Consider the following 19,660-nt stretch of genomic DNA (forward strand, 5'->3'; position numbering starts at 1 on the left):
TTCAGCTTCCCTCGTAGCTAGCAGAACAATGGTTGAGACTATTTCTTCAGCGTCAGCCTGATGTCGCAAAAATGAGTGCTTAAATGATGAATTTAGACAGATCTTCCCCGAATTAACCAAATTATCGTTTCAGATTACTTTGAAATAAAAATTGAAAAAAGTAATGCTTAATACATTTTAAGGGAAAACATCAAAGTATATACAATATGAATGAGAGAAATGGACGCTTGGCTCTGCACAACCAAAATGGAGTGTTTGCCGAGAAGGGAACAAGAAGATTTCATATTTCTGCTCATGAACACGCTTAGAATGTAACAATATAACTAAGCGAAAATAATATGTGGCAGAATACCGCGACCCTGATTATGTTCAAAGGAAAGAGGCGTAAGGATGAATGGGATTACATTTTATCTGCTGGTGCTTATTTTGAGATGCCGGAAAAGGGGTCGACGGCAGTAAATGTGTTTGTAAATTAGGTTGACCACTTTTTTAAGGAAAAGAGCCCTGCCAAAACCCTCCTAATTTTTGACGAAGATAAATCGCATCTGGGTGTTAATATTGTTGATACTGCTGGAGAAAACAACATAATCCTGTTCTGCCTGTCAAGCTGTAGTACGCATGATTTGCAACCGTTCCACAAGCGTGTTTTCAAACTCTCGGACGACGCTGTGCTAAATTACTGGACAACGACAGGAGTGTGACTTGTCACACGTGTGAAGTTCGGCGAAATATTTTGAAGTGTTTGTCTGAGAGCAGTGGCAGCAGTTAACCTGACTGCTGGTTTCAAAGGAAACGGAATTTTTCCTTTAAATCCTCAAGTGAATCCCGAATCCGCATTTGGACCTTCAGTTTTAGCGGAGTTTCTTGTTGCAGCCATGATGTATCTGACCTATCATCTGATGACGCAACGACAGATGGTCTTCATGAAGTCAAGAAATCCTTCGATCAGTAACTGTCAGAAACCACCGCCGAAAACTGGTGGCGCAGAAACACTCACAGTATCTAGTGCTTCCATTAAATGTTTTCGAAAAGTGAAAAAATAGCATCATAACTTAAAGCTGTAAATACCAAGCGGAAAACTATTTCAACGTCCCTGTTTGTAGAAAAAGGGCCCATGAAAACATTAGTAGTTTAAAGATCAATATAAAGCTTCTCAACTTAAAAGAGTAAATTGCTTGGAAAACCAATCAGGATACTGTGACCCCACAGGAGAAAAGAAACAAAAGAATCATGGTGGATGAAGTCTGTGGAAGGAGTCAGATTATAGATATACGACTATGCATGACGGGTGAGGAATAGGTTCGTAAACAATGTGCAGGTTTATGTTCTGAAGATGCTGAATCTGTTGTTTGTCCTGATTTTGAGAATGACCTGTAATGTGCCACCTGAACATTCACTACCAATTTAACTGGATTTTTCATACTTCGCTTTACGTATGTTTCTCTGCGTGTTGCGGCGGCGTGGCTTAGTTCGCCCATTACCTGCACCTACCTAAGAACTCGTTGCAGCAGTTCGCCGGTAGAAAAGCCAAGCAGGAACCTACCGTACTGCAGCTCGAACCAGGCTGCATACAACGTAACTATTCTAAGAATCTGGAAAAGGTCTTAATTTCGAATGAATGTTGGAAATACTGGCAAAACGTCGGTATTTTCTGAACCTTGAGATGTACACGTTCACTGCCAAGCCCGTGCTAATCTTAACACATTCATGTACAAAGCCTTTCAGTCATGTTAGCAAGTTTATGGTAACGTATTTACAGAAAACTGAACAGCTACTAAGCATGGATTGTTCTTAAATGAAAATGCTCGCCATACTATTAACTTTATCGCTGTCTAATGCACTCAAGTTTTTAGTCATCTATCTGACCAATATGCCACGCGGAATTACTGTCTTTTCTCATACACAAAATTACTGAAAAAATACATACTTTCTAACAAACACACCGGAATAAATATGCATTCACTTTAAAACACTTTTGAAACATTTAGCACAACTAAAACCGGCAAATTATAACCTCCTGTGGAGCTCATACAACACATGACCGTACCATTGAAAGGCTGGGCCCCGACTCCCCTTAGGCTCTTCTAAGCAATCTATATCTACAAGGGGTTACAAAATTCCCCGTCGTCTGCATTGACGCTTCCTAAAACTTTCTCACACTAGTTCGTACTGCGTTCATCAGTAGAACAATGATCTACATGTTATTTACTTTAGACCACATTCACGTATCATTTACACTACTTAAAGCATATTGAGAACTGTACAAACATAAATAAACAAAAAAGCCTTCAAGAAATAAACAGAACAATTTACAAAAACATTCTCTTGACCTGTTTCTTGAATGTCCCTGTACACTACTGGACTCTGGTAATCAAAATTCTTAACTGCATTATAGTTCTTTCTGTTCATTCCTGTCAGCTACTGTCCTCTAGCAGATAAAAATCAGAACTATGTACTCGACTGAACCCGCTTCAGTCCATGTGTCACTGTGCACGCATGAGTCATTCTCCCGATACACAGGCTCTGGACAGGAGCCATATAAGGCGCCATGCCTCACTGTGTTTGTAAGTAATAACAGTTTTCGTTAATTCATTAGCATTATTACTTTTGTACAACAATGAGTAATTTGCTATTAGATTACTTTTTTACAGTAATATATTAGCATTTAATCTGAGAGCCTATTTTATTTTGTATTTCTATTATAATTTAAATCATTGGCCTTTTTAAGTACACTCTTCGGGCCTTATTTAGAACCAGAGGTTTTAAGAAGATCGCGTTGACGACTAACTTATTTACATCAGTAAAAGTTATGAAATTTTTAGTTTTCCTTGTTATTCTCTAGTAAAGAAATAAATTGACTTTTTAGTACCGTGTATAGCTTTTCCCTGAATGCCCAAATTAAAAATACAGAAGCTGTTGAACCTTGAGTGGTCGTTAACTGATACACATATCTTACAGTGGTTTTCAGACCGCCTTTTATTTTTTGCTCGAATACCGATTATCAGATTACAAGATACCTGGATGTGTCGAATAATGACAGATGAACTACTAATGTATATGAATGCAATAAGAATTTATAATCTGACTCGCTTTCAGTTTCTGCTTGACGTGTGCACAAAACCAATACATTGGTTCTCGAGCACATGCTTTTTGTGATTATTGAAGTCTACCTCTGAACGTTTTTTGGTTATTGAAGTCTATTTCCGAACTTTGTTCAGCTTAGAGTGGATCTTCCCATACCTTGTGCCGCCTCTCTCTGAGACTATAATTTTACTGTTGGGGTTTGTGGCAGGTCATAAGACCTTCTTCAGCCAATCGAAGGATTACATTCCGCTGTGAAATTGGAATGGCTGCCTTTGGGATGTGTTGCCTTTGGGATTGTTTAACACTGATGTGTCAAACAGTATAGAGCAATCTGGTTCTTATGAATTGTGGTACTAACAAACAAACTTCGTTTACTGTCCAGTTTCTGAGTCTATAACATGAGTATTATGAATAGTGAGGTTGACAGGCTATCGTGAAGAATGGCTTAGCCTTGAAGTAATTTTTGTATGATAATACGAATGAATTTTTTTGATCAGGCTTATGAGGAGAGTGCTCCGATTAAGAAGGGTGTAAAAATGTTCAACCTATATACCGAACAAGGAATGATGCAAATAAATGAAAGATTCAAGTGTGGGATTACAATTCCGCATGGAAGTGTATCCGTTAAAAGATTCGCTAATGATATGACTATCTCCAGTGAAGATGAAGAAGAATTACAAAATCTATCAAATAGAATGAAGAGCATGATGGCTACAGAATACGATCTGAGAGTAAATCGAAGAAATGGAAAAGTAATGTGAAGTAACAGAAATGAAAAGAGCGGGAAGCTTAACATCAAAACCGGTGATCAGAAAGAAGAAGAAGTTAAGGAATTCTGCTGCCTAGGTAAGGAGGGCTAGACGCGGCAAGGAGGGTATAAAACAGTCTAGTCCAGGCCAAGAGGGCGTTCCTGATCAAAACAAGTCTATTAGTATCAAAAAGAGTTCTTAATTTGAGGAAGAAGTTTATGAGAATGTAAGCTGAAAACACATCATTTTATGTAATGAATCATGGACAGTGGAAGAAACGGAGTGAAGGAGAAACTAAGCGTTTAAGATCAGGTGCTATAGAAAAAGGTTGCAAATTAGGTGGACAGGTAAGATATGAAATCGCTAAATTGAAGAAGCGACATGTGTCAAGACATGCGTTAAGATAACAGGGTATACCTTCCGCGGTACGAGAGGGAGCTAGAGGGGGTAGGAACTGTAGGGGAAGACAGAAATTGGAATCTATCCAGAAAACAGGAAGATGGGTACAAGAACTACTCTGAGACGAAGAGGTTGTCACAGGAGATGAGGTCGGAATTCGTACCTAAAAAAAAGGAAAATACACATAAAGTAATTCAAATAATAGCGTGTTAAACGGCAAAAATTTGTACATAGTAAAAGCAGTACCTGCGAAAGGTAATGTTTCGATTTCGTATCGCTACCCAGCAAATAATTTACTCTGCTAGAAAGTTTCAATAGTGTATCAGTTTTGTACGAAACAACGGAAAAAAGGTGCTACTGATTTAAATATCACAACTTTTCCTGACAACTTGTGGAGACTTTTTATATGTGTTTCTGACAGCGCAAGAGAACAACTACGTACGGTTTTGCGTCTGCTGGACGTGCAGACCGCGTGAGACGACGCTTCATCCAGTCCCAAACATGCTCAATGGGGGACAGATCCGGAGATCTTGCTGGCCAGGGTAGTTGACTTACACCTTCTAGAGCACGTTGGGTGGCACGGGATACATGCGGACCTGCATTGTCCTGTTGGAACGGCAAGTTCCCTTGCCGGTCTAGGAATGGTAGAACGATGGGTCCGATGACGGTTTGGATGTACCGTGCACTATTCAGTGTCCCCTCGACGATCACCAGAGGTGTGCGGCCAGTGTAGGAGATCGCTCCCCACACCATGATGCCGGGTGTTGGCCCTGTGTGCCTCGGTCGTATGCAGTCCTGATTGTGGCGCTCACCTGACGGCGCCAAACACGCATACGACCATCATTGGGACCAAGGCAGAAGCGACTCTCATCGCTGAAGATGACACGTCTCCATTCGTCCCTCCATTCACGCCTGTCGCGACACAACTGGAGGCGGGCTGCACGATGTTGGGGCGTGAGCGGAAGACGGCCTAACGGTGTGCGGGACCGTAGCCCAGCTTCATGGAGACGCTTGCGAATGGTCCTCGCCGATACCCCAGGAGCAACAGTGTCCCTAATTTGCTGGGAAGTGGCGGTGCGGTCCCCTATGGCACTGCGTAGGATCCTACGGTCTTGGCGTGCATCCGTGCGTCGCTGCGGTCCGGTCCCAGGTCGACGGGCACGTGCACCTTCCGCCGAACACTGGCGACATCATCGATGTACTGTGGAGACCTCACGCCCCACGTGTTGAGCAATTCGGCGGTATGTCCACCCGTCCTCCCGCATGCCCACTATACGCCCTCGCTCAAAGTCCGTCAACTGCACATACGGTTCACGTCCACGCTGTCGCGGCATACTACCAGTGTTAAAGACTGCGATGGAGCTCCGTATGCCACGGCAAACTGGCTGACACTGACGGCGGCGGTGCACAAATGCTGCGCAGCTAGCGCCATTCGACGGCCAACACCGCGGTTCCTGGTGTGTCCGCTGTGCCGTGCGTGTGATCATTGCTTGTACAGCCCTCTCGCAGTGTCCGGAGCAAGTATGGTGGGTCTGACACACCGGTGTCAATGTGTTCTTTATTCCATTTCCAGGAGTGTAGTTTCACTTCCGTTTTATAGAAATCCTCTTTTGTATTTTATGGTGCTGCGTGAGAATGCAGAATTTCAATATTAGTTTATCTGCATCCTTTAGACTTCTTAGTCCATTGAAAAAAAATTATTGTATTTTATGGAATTTCGTACCGAGGGACTTAAATTATTCTGGTGCCTTTGTTGGCAGAGGTGCTAGATTCTCCTGAATTGATGCAGAAACTCAACGATGATCCAGAGACAGAGCTTCCCAAATATTTGGGCATCGTCGTCGAGGGTGAACCAGAAATGATGGCGAAAATAGGAAGGCGTGCTTGGGAATATTATTTTGGAGACGAGAAGCTCACCAAGGACAACATAAACCTGTTGGTGGAGGTAAGCGGATCAATAAAGAACATACGTTAATGTAAAAGATTTGTTCAAACTGCAGTGAGGACTAACTGTGTAACTGTTGTGTAAAAGTGTCAGATTTCCAGCAGATGCCGCGCTTTTCAGATGACAGGCGACTTCAACACGTTTCACGGTGTGTCGAGGAGCATCGAACTGCACACTCTCCACACGACGGTGCCGATGTTCGCGTACCACTTTCACTGGAACGGAGACGGCAACTCCGGCAGCCAGGGTAATTTAATATCAAATGATTTCTTTTCTGTAATTATACTGAGCAGTGACTGTTCTCTCAATCCAACGAGTCGTCTCTAAGGAAGTTTCCTTAACGCAATTTCCATAATGATTTGTAAATCCTAAAATGTGTGAGTGTTCTTCAATATTTCAAGCCAAATTTCGGACCTGCATTGCATATCCTTTACAAGCAGACGCTTTAAGTTATTGTTAAAACATCAGTATTTCATTTTTTAACTACAACAGTAAGATGTTTTTTGGCAGGATACGCTACTAACCATTTGTAACGAGAAAAAGCCTTCAATGAATTTCATGTCACATTTATCCATACAAACGCATTTTATAATTACAAGTAAATACTTAAGGAATAAGTTAGAAAGCAGCGAAATAGCACCAGTGCGTCTTGGTCCAATATTTTCTGCGGACTTTGTGGTGCTCCGTTTATACTGTATTTAATGGTGTACCATTTCATATTCTAAAAAAAAAACGTATCGAATTAGTTGATTCTGTCATCAGTCGAATATCATTTTTACAACACCGTTATTATTGCTACAAGTTTCGACTGTGACTAATCATCATCTGACACAGGAGGCTTTTCACTTACAGTGCCTTGTGTCTGACAAGTGTTAGTAACAATCGAGACCGATAGTGCAGGAAAGATCTTCACAATAGCTGATGGGAATGCAAGAAGATTTTCGACAAATATCTGTTAGTGGCTCGAGGGCGAATATAGATTAGTGGAAAGTAAGCAAGAGAAGGCGTTGTGGTGTAGGAGGATTAGAGGATTTGGCTGCAACCTATCGCCTGAATCACTTCGTAAATTGCTTGACTTAAGGAAGCTACAGAAAACCTAATAATTATAATCAGATGGGAAATTGAAGCTCTCCCCTCGCAAATGGAGTTCCTTCTCTGCTTCATTCCGTGTTTGATGATTATAGGTATAATATCGTGAATTTAAACACAATTATATAATATTTTACAGTAATGTATGCTCCATCAAAGCAAGAGAAAATGCAGTGTTGGAACTCCAGGAAAAGAACATTTTTTGACGTGTTCCCATTGAAAGGTACTGGACTGAAAAAGGACAAAATAACAACAGTCATGGAGCTTTTTCGCTTTATTTACGCCAAGAGTCCATAGCTGAGCTGTCATCGTTGTTGGGTGAAATGTAGGGGACTCTAGATCGATTCCTGGTACTGGCAAGATTCTTTTTTTATGTGGAAAAACTTGAACACGGCGCACTCAGCCTCGTTACGTCAACTGAGGAGCTATTTGACAGATTATTAGGGACTCCGGGTCTTCTAATCCGACATTGACCGGTATGCTGACGCCTTCCCTCCATTCCGCATCCAAATGCCACCATTGGCAAAGGATAATTCAGCAGTTGGGCGGTTTTGATTGGTCCGTCTGTGGCCAGAACAGTGGTGGAGGGCGAGAGAAGAGATATTTATGCCAAGATGAGTTTCAGGTCTTCCATCAACTGCAATCGATTTCATATAGATACATCGTAAATATAAGTTCAACTGCATTTTGTATGCCTCATCTGTCTCATTTTGTTTCAAACAGCTGCTTATTATCTTATGTCTGTACAAAGTCTGCAGTTATACACACGCGGCGCCGCATTAGGTGACGCAGTGATTTGCATACTGGACTGACATTCGGGATGTCGACGATTCAAACCCGCCTCCGGCCATCCTGATGTAGATTTTCCGTGATACTGAGATTGTCCCTTTGAAAGGGACTGATGTTTGCTTTGTTGAAAATAATGCTTAACATAAAAAAGTCTTAAATTGCTGTCACGTTTTCGAAATAACCACTCCAAAAACGAATTAAAGGAATCCAGATACTGACGACTTCATATATGTAAGTATCGATATATTTGACTGTCTGTACACGGAGTGCATAGGCGTCTGAAGATAGCATTAATGAGATGCCGAAACTGGTAGTTTAAATAAAGTAAATTATGAAAACATACGGCTGTTTGACGATCTTTCTTTGGTAAAAATCTTGAATATGGCTGACGCTCAGCAAACGTATTTAAGTTTTAATGAAGAATAAAATCAGCCAATCGAATCCAGAGATTTTATTGCATTGACCTGGTTTGATACAGACTAAGAGGTTTTTCATCAGAATAAGTTACAGTTACCTACACTTTTTTAATCAGCGGCAAGAGAATAACATAACTCATTCTGAAGAAGATATCCTTAAATCTGTATCACCTACATCTACATGGCTACTCTCCAAATCACACTTAAGTGCCTGATAGAGGGTTCATCGAACTACGTGCACGATAATTCTCTATTATTCCACTCCCGAACAGCTCGCGGAAAAAACAAACATCTGTATCTATCCGTAAAAGCTCTGATTACGTAGGTCGGTGTCAACAAAACATTTTCGAATTCGGAGGAGAAGGTTGGCTATTGATACTTCGTGAGAAGATCCCAACGCAACGAGAAACGCATTTGCTTTAATGATGTCCACCCCAAATCCTGCATCATGTCCGTGACACTCTCTTCCCTATTTCGCCATAATATCAAACGTGTCGCCTTTCTTTGAACTTTATCTGATCTGATAAGGATCCCACATCGGACAACATTGCTCCAAAAGAGGACGGACAAGCGTAGTACGGGTAGTCTCTTCAGTAAATCTGCCAATAAAATGCACTCTTTGGTTTGCCTTCCCTAAAACATGGTTTATGTGTTCTTTCCAATTTAAATTGTTCGTAATTGTAGTTCTAGGTATTTTGTTGAATTTATGGCCTTTAAATCTGATTAGTTTATAGTGTAATCGAAGCTTAATGGATTCATTTACCACTGATGTGGCTGACCGCTCACTTTTCATCATTTAGGATCAACTACTAATTTTCAATCATATATCTTTTCGAAATCGTTTTGTAATTTGTTTTGATCTTCTGATGACTTTATTAGACGATAAACGACAGTATCATCTGCAAACAGCCTAAGACGGCTGCTCAGATGGTCTCGTAAATAGTTTATATAGATAAAGAACAGCACACAGCCTTTAACACTACCTTTGGGAACGCTTGAAATCACTTCTATTTCACTCTATGACTTTCCTTCAACTGTGACCTCTCTGACAGAAATTCATTAATTCAGACTACCGAAAGTAGGTCAATGCAATCGAATTTGTGCAACCGGCTGGCTGCTTTAATCTTCATTAAAATACTGACTTATGAAGCTTTCTATGGATTCACTTCCATACGGGATCCGTTTCTTGACCCTGGAACGTCTAGGTGAAAGTTTCTCTCCGCGCCTAGAGTAGCATCTCTTCCGTCACCGCCTCTACAGCGTCTCGTCTTTCTGCCGTGAGAGTCTGACCATCAAGGACTAATGAACTGTACATTTTGTCTTTAACGCAAGCCCACAAAATGTCTGGAGAACGTGATAGCTGACCAATCACTCTGAAAAGATTTAATAGAAGATCTGGAGAACAAATAACCCCAGTGTGGCTATGCAACATCTTGTTGAAATACTACCCCACGTTTGACATTCTTGTGGTTTAGGTGCAAGAGCACATGCTGACGCGTGTCTACTAACAACTTAATGAGTAATGCTACAATTTTTAACAAACTGCATAGCCCTATACAGAAAATTATGTTAGAAATGTACTTTTGTAATCAGGATGTTTTTGGATGTTCCTCCTGTAATAGATTCAGATTGAAAGATGTTGCATTGAAAATGCAATAGATGTGCTCGTACTGACAATAAATATTAGTTTGGTGCATAGGTTAGTAGCATTTTTCCATAAGTTTAGTAAACACAATGGATACACATAACAGAAACTTTAGTCATCCATAATATATTCTCCTACATTATTTTCAACAGTTTACCAAGACTGAGGTAACTTTCAGATTCCGCGAGCCATGTTCAGAAGGTATTTTCATCCTGAAAGAAAGTTGCTAGAAGATTGTCCGATTGCTGTCGGAAAATGTGAAAATTGAGGCACGCAAGATGTAGTTAATATAGTCGGGGCGGACTGACGTCCCAAGAAAACTCCTGTATAAGTGTTTTTGTAGGTCTAGCACGATGTGGGCGAGCGTTTTCGTGGAGTAGCATCACTTTACGCAGTCTTCCTGATCGTTGTTCTTGGATTGTGTCTGCTATACATTTCAGTTATTGACAATGTCAGTAGCGATGGTTATACCTCGAGGAAGCTATTCGTAGTACATTACACTGTTGCTATTCCACCAGACACATAACATTATCTTTTTTGGAAGCACGCAGGTCTTTGTACGGGAATTTGTTGCTTTGATTGCGCTCAACCATTTCTTTCTTTTCCTTAGGTTAGCATAAAGACATAATTAACGATACAGGATATAAATGGTCGGTGATGGTCACGAGCCAATTCACGACGAGCAAGCAGAAATGCATATGTGACCATCAGCTGATTTCTGCTGCTGTCATCCCTCTATTGGCACTTCATTTTGTAGCGTCCACTATTTCTATTCGCTGCCTTTCATATGACAAAATGACAATACATATACTCAAGAAGCAACAGCGAAATACAAACAAAAAGTGACAGTCAATAAATAAACCCACAGCAACCTCAACAACAACATCCAAAAGAAAAACGCTACGAACTTACGCACCAACCAAGTATGTAACTACACTCCTGGAAATTGAAATAAGAACACCGTGAATTCATTGTCCCAGGAAGGGGAAACTTTATTGACACATTCCTGGGGTCAGATACATCACATGATCACACTGACAGAACCACAGGCACATAGACACAGGCAACAGAGCATGCATAATGTCGGCACTAGTACAGTGTATATCCACCTTTCGCAGCAATGCAGGCTGCTATTCTCCCATGGAGACGATCGTAGAGATGCTGGATGTAGTCCTGTGGAACGGCTTGCCATGCCATTTCCACCTGGCGCCTCAGTTGGACCAGCGCTCGTGCTGGACGTACAGACCGCGTGAGACGACGCTTCATCCAGTCCCAAACATGCTCAATGGGGGACAGATCCGGAGATCTTACTGGCCAGGGTAGTTGACTTACACCTTCTAGAGCACGTTGGGTGGCACGGGATACATGCGGACGTGCATTGTCCTGTTGGAACAGCAAGTTCCCTTGCTGGTCTAGGAATGGTAGAACGATGGGTTCGATGACGGTTTGGATGTACCGTGCACTATTCAGTGTCCCCTCGACAATCACCAGAGGTGTACGGCCAGTGTAGGAGATAGCTCCCCACACCATGATGCCGGGTGTTGGCCCTGTGTGCCTCGGTCGTATGCAGTCCTGATTGTGGCGCTCACCTGCACGGCGCCAAACACGCATACGACCATCATTGGGACCAAGGCAGAAGCGACTCTCATCGCTGAAGACGACACGTCTCCATTCGTCCCTCCATTCACGCCTGTCGCGACACCACTGGAGGCGGGCTGCACGATGTTGGGGCGTGAGCGGAATACGGCCTAACGGTGTGCGGGACCGTAGCCCAGCTTCATGGAGACGCTTGCGAATGGTCCTCGCCGATACCCCAGGAGCAACAGTGTCCCTAATTTGCTGGGAAGTGGCGGTGCGGTCCCCTATGGCACTGCGTAGGATCCTACGGTCTTGGCGTGCATCCGTGCGTCGCTGCGGTCCGGTCCCAGGTCGACGGGCACGTGTACCTTCCGCCGAACACTGGCGACAACATCGATGTACTGTGGAGACCTCACGCCCCACGTGTTGAGCAATTCGGCGGTATGTCCACCCGTCCTCCCGCATGCCCACTATACGCCCTCGCTCAAAGTCCGTCAACTGCACATACGGTTCACGTCCACGCTGTCGCGGCATGCTACCAGTGTTAAAGACTGCGATGGAGCTCCGTATGCCACGGCAAACTGGCTGACACTGACGGCGGCGGTGCACAAATGCTGCGCAGCTAGCGCCATTCGACGGCCAACACCGCGGTTCCTGGTGTGTCCGCTGTGCCGTGCGTGTGATCATTGCTTGTACAGCCCTCTCGCAGTGTCCGGAGCAAGTATGGTGGGTCTGACACACCGGTGTCAATGTGTTCTTTTTTCCATTTCCAGGAGTGTATATCAACTCGACTGAAGGCTGGTGAAGACCTGCTGCGTGTCTTGGTAAACAATTTTTTGTTTTAAAAAAAAAGGTGTCCCTGTGACTTTTTCTTCGGGTAATTTAATCCTCAGATACAAAGTTCAGCCACCACTATCAGAAATAAAAATGAAAAATTAAACAACTTCTTGGTAAAACGTTTGTGAAAAGATGTGTATGGGGAACGCTTACCAGAGTAGGACACCCGTTAAAGTATATGATAAGGAACTGACAAACAGTTAACTTCGTAATGCAGGGTAAAAGTACAGGGACGTACAAAGTTAACTGTAAAACAGATTATTGACGATGCTCCCTGCAGTGTGTATGAAGAGATCAAGAGAGCGACGCATATTAAACAAGAAAGGCGCCATCAACTAATCTGTTTTTGAAGTAATGTAAAAATTGGAAATTTGTGGTAAGGAGTGCGGGACCAAACTACTTAGGACATCGGTCCCTAGGCTTACACGCTAATTAAACTGACTTACGTTTAGGACAACACGCACCCATGCCCGAGGGAATACTCGAACCTCCGACGGGGGGAGTCGTGCGAACCTTTGCAAGGCGCCCGAGACCGCAAGGCTACACCGCGCGGCTATGTAACGTAGAACTGCGTTACTAACTTCTCGTACGATGTAGATTTTTATCTTCACGGGTGTATCTAAGCTAGCCAAATATGATAACTAAAGTTCGAGAAAATAACTAAAGTTCGAGAAAAATACAATAACGGAGCATGAAAAAAAAAGCACCGTGAAGTAAAGATTCCGCATGAAAGGAGTTTAATTCGTGTAATATGCTCTCTACTTTATCATAACTGCGTGGTGAAGCACCCATAGACACGCTGTCTTGGGCAGTAATATCGATACCACATACAGGATCCTGCACAAGCAATATAATACTAAATGGTGTATAGAAACGATCGTATTAGTTTGGAAGCTATCTTGGAAGTTATTGCGTCACGCTACATTTCTTATAGTCGGCATTGAGCCAGTTATGTTGACAATACGCAGATATGATCATAGCTTAGTATACATTAATTACATAAAGAAAACAAAATTATGCTCGTAATTTAAGACAACCCTTTGAAACTAATAGCGGCAATGTTGCTAGTCTAACACAAAATTTCGATTAGGTCATGCTCAGCACGGTTACCCTACATGGCTCCAGTTCAAGAGGCAGGGTCATGCGAAGTTGCGAGTCTGCAAGTATACGTTATTGTTCTTGTTTGTCGGAGAATTAATTCACGAGGTTCACAATGCAATAACTTTTACAGAAGGAAACATCTATGCACAACGTCATTAAGCAAATTATATCCTGTTTTACCGCCATTATTATTATTGAAAGGATATGGATTATTTGCTTTTCTTTTGATGCCTTAACAACAATTTCAGTAAGATTTCCGTCTTCAAGACTTGTTTAAAAGGACGTAAATAACAAATATGTCACTGGTATTTATGAGTTAAGGCAACCTAAGGTAAACAAATCATTAAATACTATCGTTCAACGCACTCATGAAACGTTATACGCTGAAACGCACTTTATTTGAAACAAATTTAATTTGCAGGCAAACGTATACAAAAAATTTGCAAAATATTTCTTTCCAGGACTACCAGAAGATTACGATTTCCGGCTGATGCTTCCAAAGACTGTGGACGGAAAGAAGACAGAATATACAGAGAAGGAACAGAAGTTCGTCGAAAGAATGCTGCACATTATTCTGAACTTTGCGCATGAGGGGTAAGCTGAATGTCACAGAATGTCTCCTGTACTGCAGTTCTTCACTTCCTTCTTGGTAGTGGGATAGTCCTTCTCATCTCAAAGAATATCCGTTGGTAATACATTCCATGACGGATATGTGCACAGCAGAACTTTATGTTACTGTTATTCGAATGCTGTTAATTCGCTATTCCCACCTTAATACTTTCTCGCTAGATGTGATAGTCTCATAGACTGAACACTTGCCTTGAAAAGACTGTGATGCTAAATTTACTTGGCCAGAGCAAGACTAGATTTTCAATATTCATCGTGTCCATAATTAAAGACGCAGTTTCAAAACGCTGTAGAAAGGGAACCACTTCTCAGAATGACATCAGATTTGAACAGCATATCTCTGACACAGAGGGAAACGCCATGACAGATGTGGGAATTGGAAAAGAAAAAAATAACGACAATTTTACTAGTAGATGGCGCTGTAAGCGTCATAACGTAAATGGGGTCGACTACAAACGACAGATGAATCACAATCCGACGGTAATGGCTTCAGATACACATTGCACCACACGTATTGTTAGATGTGAATGACTGCACAAGTTCGGCAGTCGACAGCTGTGGCACTGATAGTTAGGTTCGACCATCCACCACGACACGGCCGCACCACGTCGGATCGGAAAAGTCGGTTTTTAATTGTCCTCGGACCGAAAACCACATAAGAAGCAAAATTACATCGCTATTTAATTGTCTTGGAGCCAAAAACTGCTTAAAAATCAAATAGACAAGCGTTTTTAATCATTCTGGGACCAAAGACAGCACAAAAAGCAAAATGACATTGGTTTCCAGCTGACTGGCGCAAGACATTCTCGATATGCTTTCCAATGTTTTCTGCTACAAGTTTAAATCAAGAACATGAGAAAGCGTTGTGCAGTGCATGCTCTTCAGTTGAGGTACGTTCATAATTGGAACACTGAACGCAACATCTTCCGGATTAACCCACAGCCAGTAATTACACGGATTAAGATCAGGTAACATGGACGGCCAGGCTGCAGGAAAATGACGACTATAATTTTAACATTTCCGAAGTGCCCCTTCAGCAGCCACTTCACTGGCTGTGCAGTATGCGAAGGAGTTCCATTTTGAAACTTCCTGGCAGATTTAAACTGTGTGCCGGACCGAGACTCGAACTCGCGACCTTTGCCTTTCGCGGGCAAGTGCTCTACCATCTGAGCTACCCAAGCACGACTCACGCCCTGTCCTCACAGCTTTACTTCCGCCAGTACCTCGTCTCCTACTTTCCAAACTTCATAAAAGCTCTCCTGCAAACCTTGCAAAACTAGCATTCATGGGAGAAAGGCAAAGGTTCCGAGTTCGAGTCTCGGTCCGGTACACAGTTTTAATCTGCCAGGATGTTTCATATCAGCGCACACTCCGCTGCAGAGGGAAAATCTCATTCTTCAAATGGTTCAAATGGCTCTGAGCACTATGGGACTCAACTGCTGTGGTCATTAGTCCCCTAGAACTTAGAACTACTTAAACCTAACTAACCTAAGGACATCACACACATCCATGCCCGAGGCAGGATTCGAACCTGCGGCCGTAGCAGTCGCACGGTTCCGGACTGCGCGCCTAGAACCGCGAGACCACCGCGGCCGGCAATCTCATTCTGGAGTTCCATTTTGCATAAAAATGATCCTACTCATACATGAAGTGTTGGAATGGCAATGGCGTACGAAAGACTCTCATAGATTTTACCAGTGACGGCACAGGTAACAAGACCCGCAGGTCTCCTCCACAAAATACGGCCCTACGATAAACAATTACGTCAACCGCACCACACAGTTACCTTTGCCCAAGAATGCGGTGCAGGCTGATGTGCCTGTGGATATTCCGTTGCGATATTCTGCCCTTGGAGATGCAAATGGGCTTCGTCTGTCCACAGAACGTTTCGTGACCATTCATTGTCCACTTCCATGTGAGGAAGACATCCCAGAGCGAACATTTCTACTGCTGACAGAGCAACAGCAAACAATTCCTGTACTTGGATGATTTTGTACGCATAGCAGTGAAGGAAGTTTCGGAGAATTTACTGCACCGTGCTTACAGGCACGTCTAACGTACGAGCAGTTCCCCGTGAGCTGCATATTTGTAAAGCACTGCCCGATTCCTCCTGCAGTGTTGTGTTCACATTTTCGATAGACAACGGGACGACGGATCAACTGCTGCCTTCCCACTGCCACACTGCGCTCCTCGAATTGGATCATTTTCTCCAGACCCTTAGCAGACATCGGAACAATGCTTTTTTTTCGTACCCTGAGCTGTTAGGAACTTATGCAGGGCTACTAGCGCGATCCATCATGCAGACAGTCATGTTAGGCATCTTGCACGCAAACTGAGAAACAGTCATGTGCCGCGCGTGTGTTAGCATGTATATTCCGACGCTTACAGTGCCATCTATCGGTGAAATTTTCGTTAATTTGTTGTGTTCCATAAGATTTTCCCCTGTGTCAGTAACATGCTGTTCAAATTTGACGTCATTCTCATTACATTTCTCTTTCTATAACGTTTTCGAAGTGGAACTTTAATGATGGACTCTCTTTACATCAGTTTATAATCTCCAGTAACGGAGTATATTTAGGTGTAACACTCTAAAACCTTGATACCTGGACACCTGTTGCTCTTACAAGTCTTCTAATCACTGTGAGATCCCTGGCTATATCCGTTGTCGTTAAATCACGGTAATAGAACAGCGCTCGTACAAAAGTGGCTTGTTCGAATTATACAGGCCTTAGAAATTTTCGTTGCTTATGTCTATACAAAAAATAGGCTTATTACCAATCGATAAAACCCGAAATGAATGAGCACACTGCTATTGATGCCTTTTCTTTCTGTTCAGAATGTTTTACTCGACGAAGGCCTTGTGATTCCTCTTTTAGATGAGTTGGCGAAACAGTTGAATGTGAAATTGCGTACTAAAATAAATTATACGGAAAATACGCTATTGTTCTTGAAAGACGTAAACAACGAACGATATACATTAATAAAATCAATTTTGTGCCACACATTAGGTACAACACAAGAAAAAAACTGATTAAAATTACAAAATCGTATCTCATATCTGACATTCAGAGTCTGGTTTTCAGTATTCATGTACTGCAGCAGTCGCTGAACATGTGGCTTGGAATCAACGTGAACGTAAATACACTGACAGGAAAAAAATCACAACACCAAGAAAAAAATCACAACACCAAACACCTGAATGAAAATTGGTAGGCGTGTTTCTGCAGCTGAAAGATGATGGCTGTTCAAATTTTGCGCCAGTCGCTCAAGAGTGGCGTTAATAGCGCCACTGTGAGGATGCAGATGAAATTTTCTTTAAAGTGTTACCTTTCAGGTTGGTCGTGCTGAATTGAAGTTAGTCGAGAATGCCTTTAAGGCGACAAGGACCCCATTACAAACTCCTCACTGACTTTGAAAGAGGTCGTGCACGAGAAGCTGAATGTTCCTTCTGTGATTCTGCAGAAAGACCTGGCAGGAATGTAACTACTATACGTGAGTGATGGCAGCGGTGGTCACAAGAATCTACGGTCCCAAAAAGACTCGACTCCAGACGGCCACATGGCATTGCCGAGAGGAAAGACTATCGTGTTCGGCTTCAACTGCAGCAGCAATCTGAGCAGCAGTCTGTCGAACTTTCAACAAATGTTTCAACAGGAATTGATGCAAATCGTGATGGTCATGTGGCAGTGCATTGTTTTGTTGAAAAAAATCTCCATCTCGATATAATTGGTGAACTGGTGGTAGAATTCGTTCCTGCAACATGGTAAGGTACTTCATACCTACTTTATTGTATTGTATGGATCTGGGGACGTAGATATGACGGAGAGGCTTCATTCCCGCCTTAGCTCGCAGTGGTACACAACCCCACAACACGATACAGCAGTCCACTCACACCGCTGCCTCCCCACACGGAACCCAGGGTTATTGTGCGGTTCGGCCATCAGTGGACCAATCCTCCCCCCCCCCCCCCCCTCCCCCATCCCGGAACGTCTCACACCAGACGAGTGTAACTTCAATGTATGTTTGGGTGGTAGACAATTTATGGTGTACGCTTATGTGTAGAATGTGTTTGCGCAGCAATCGCCGACATAGTGTAACTGAGGCGGAATAAGAAGAACCAGCCCGCATTGCCGAGGCATATGGAAAACCGCCTTGAAAACCATCCACACACCGGCCGGCACACTGGACCTCGATACTAATCCGCTGGGCGGATTCGTACCGGGGACTGTCACGCCTTCCCGCCCGGAAAGCAGTGCTTTAGACGGCAAGACTAACCGGGCGGGTTTCACACCTGTTACTGTTCCTTGAGCAAAGAATTGCCCTGAAAGACCTGTGACAGACGTATCGCACCACACTGATAACCCAGAAAGATCAACAGTTCGTTCTTCTGTAACATGGTGATTATCTCTTGCCCATAATACACAACTATAGCGTCTAACGGATCCACTCAGTTTAAATGTCGCGTCATCAGACCAAACAGTGATATCGGGCAACTGTTTATTGTCGTAAACGCATTCGCAAAATTCGAAGCGCTTACCCAGATCGTCCTCATTCATAGCGTGAAGCGATTTGGGAATACAGGGTTTGCACTTTGCTTTGAAATGTGGTGAACACGTGACATGGTTACACCTCATTCATGCGCACCTTACCGTATGGACTTCTTTGGGGATCTTGTGAAAGCTTGCACCACGACTTCCATCCCCCGCCTCTGCCCCCTTTCGTGCACTACTGATTTCATCCTGTCCAACCGGTCCTTCTTCAGATCACGCACGCTTACTTCTCTCCCAAACTTGTCGCGCAGTTTCGGTATTGTTACACGTGACTGTCGTGCAGTATCAAGCTCTGCGTGCCAACGTCTCTTTACTTTTCTCTTGTTTCCACATTTCCAATTACACTTTAAAATCTGTCTTCTTTGGTCCAAGAACACATTTCCACTCATCTTGTTATTTACGTTCAGTTGCTGCCAACTGAAAATAAACAAGAGAGAAACAAATGAATGACTACAAACAGTGTAAAGTTCTTTGTGGGAACGCTGTGCCACAGGGTGGGTCACCTAGTCTTTCACCGCAAATATTTCGGACGTGGAAGACATTATCGATAAGTGGTTTTCATAGAACTGAATTACAGGCAATGACGCGTATTTGCAGCCAGTGCACAGATTATGAGATGTTAAGGAAAGTGCAGTTTTCTACAACAGTTACAATTTTGTAGAGGGGACAATACCTATTGACAATAAAATCCTACAAGTAGCCTCATTCAGAATGTCAGTGATGTTTGTTTCAAGAATCTGGTGTAAGTAGTTTACGAGTTATCGTACTGTTAACATTGTAAACACCGACAGCTACAGCTGTTTGTTCCATCCTATTGCTTAGATGTTCGGTGACGACGTTATGTTTGTTTA

The 19,660-nt window shown here is 42.9% G+C and overlaps 1 protein-coding gene across 1 annotated transcript in view; it reads left to right on the plus strand.

Annotated features, from left to right (window-relative positions):
• LOC126267007 (venom carboxylesterase-6-like) overlaps positions 1-19,660 on the plus strand; it is a 102,525-nt gene that overhangs the window by 76,330 nt on the left and 6,535 nt on the right. Inside the window, exons 7-9 of the mRNA XM_049971771.1 lie at positions 5,993-6,177; positions 6,298-6,424; positions 14,094-14,226. Coding sequence (XP_049827728.1) covers positions 5,993-6,177; positions 6,298-6,424; positions 14,094-14,226 — 445 coding nt within the window. The remainder of the gene's footprint in view (positions 1-5,992; positions 6,178-6,297; positions 6,425-14,093; positions 14,227-19,660) is intronic.

Source organism: Schistocerca gregaria, chromosome 4 (genome assembly GCF_023897955.1).
Source record: "Schistocerca gregaria isolate iqSchGreg1 chromosome 4, iqSchGreg1.2, whole genome shotgun sequence".
In the NCBI taxonomy this organism is placed as follows: domain Eukaryota; kingdom Metazoa; phylum Arthropoda; class Insecta; order Orthoptera; family Acrididae; genus Schistocerca; species Schistocerca gregaria.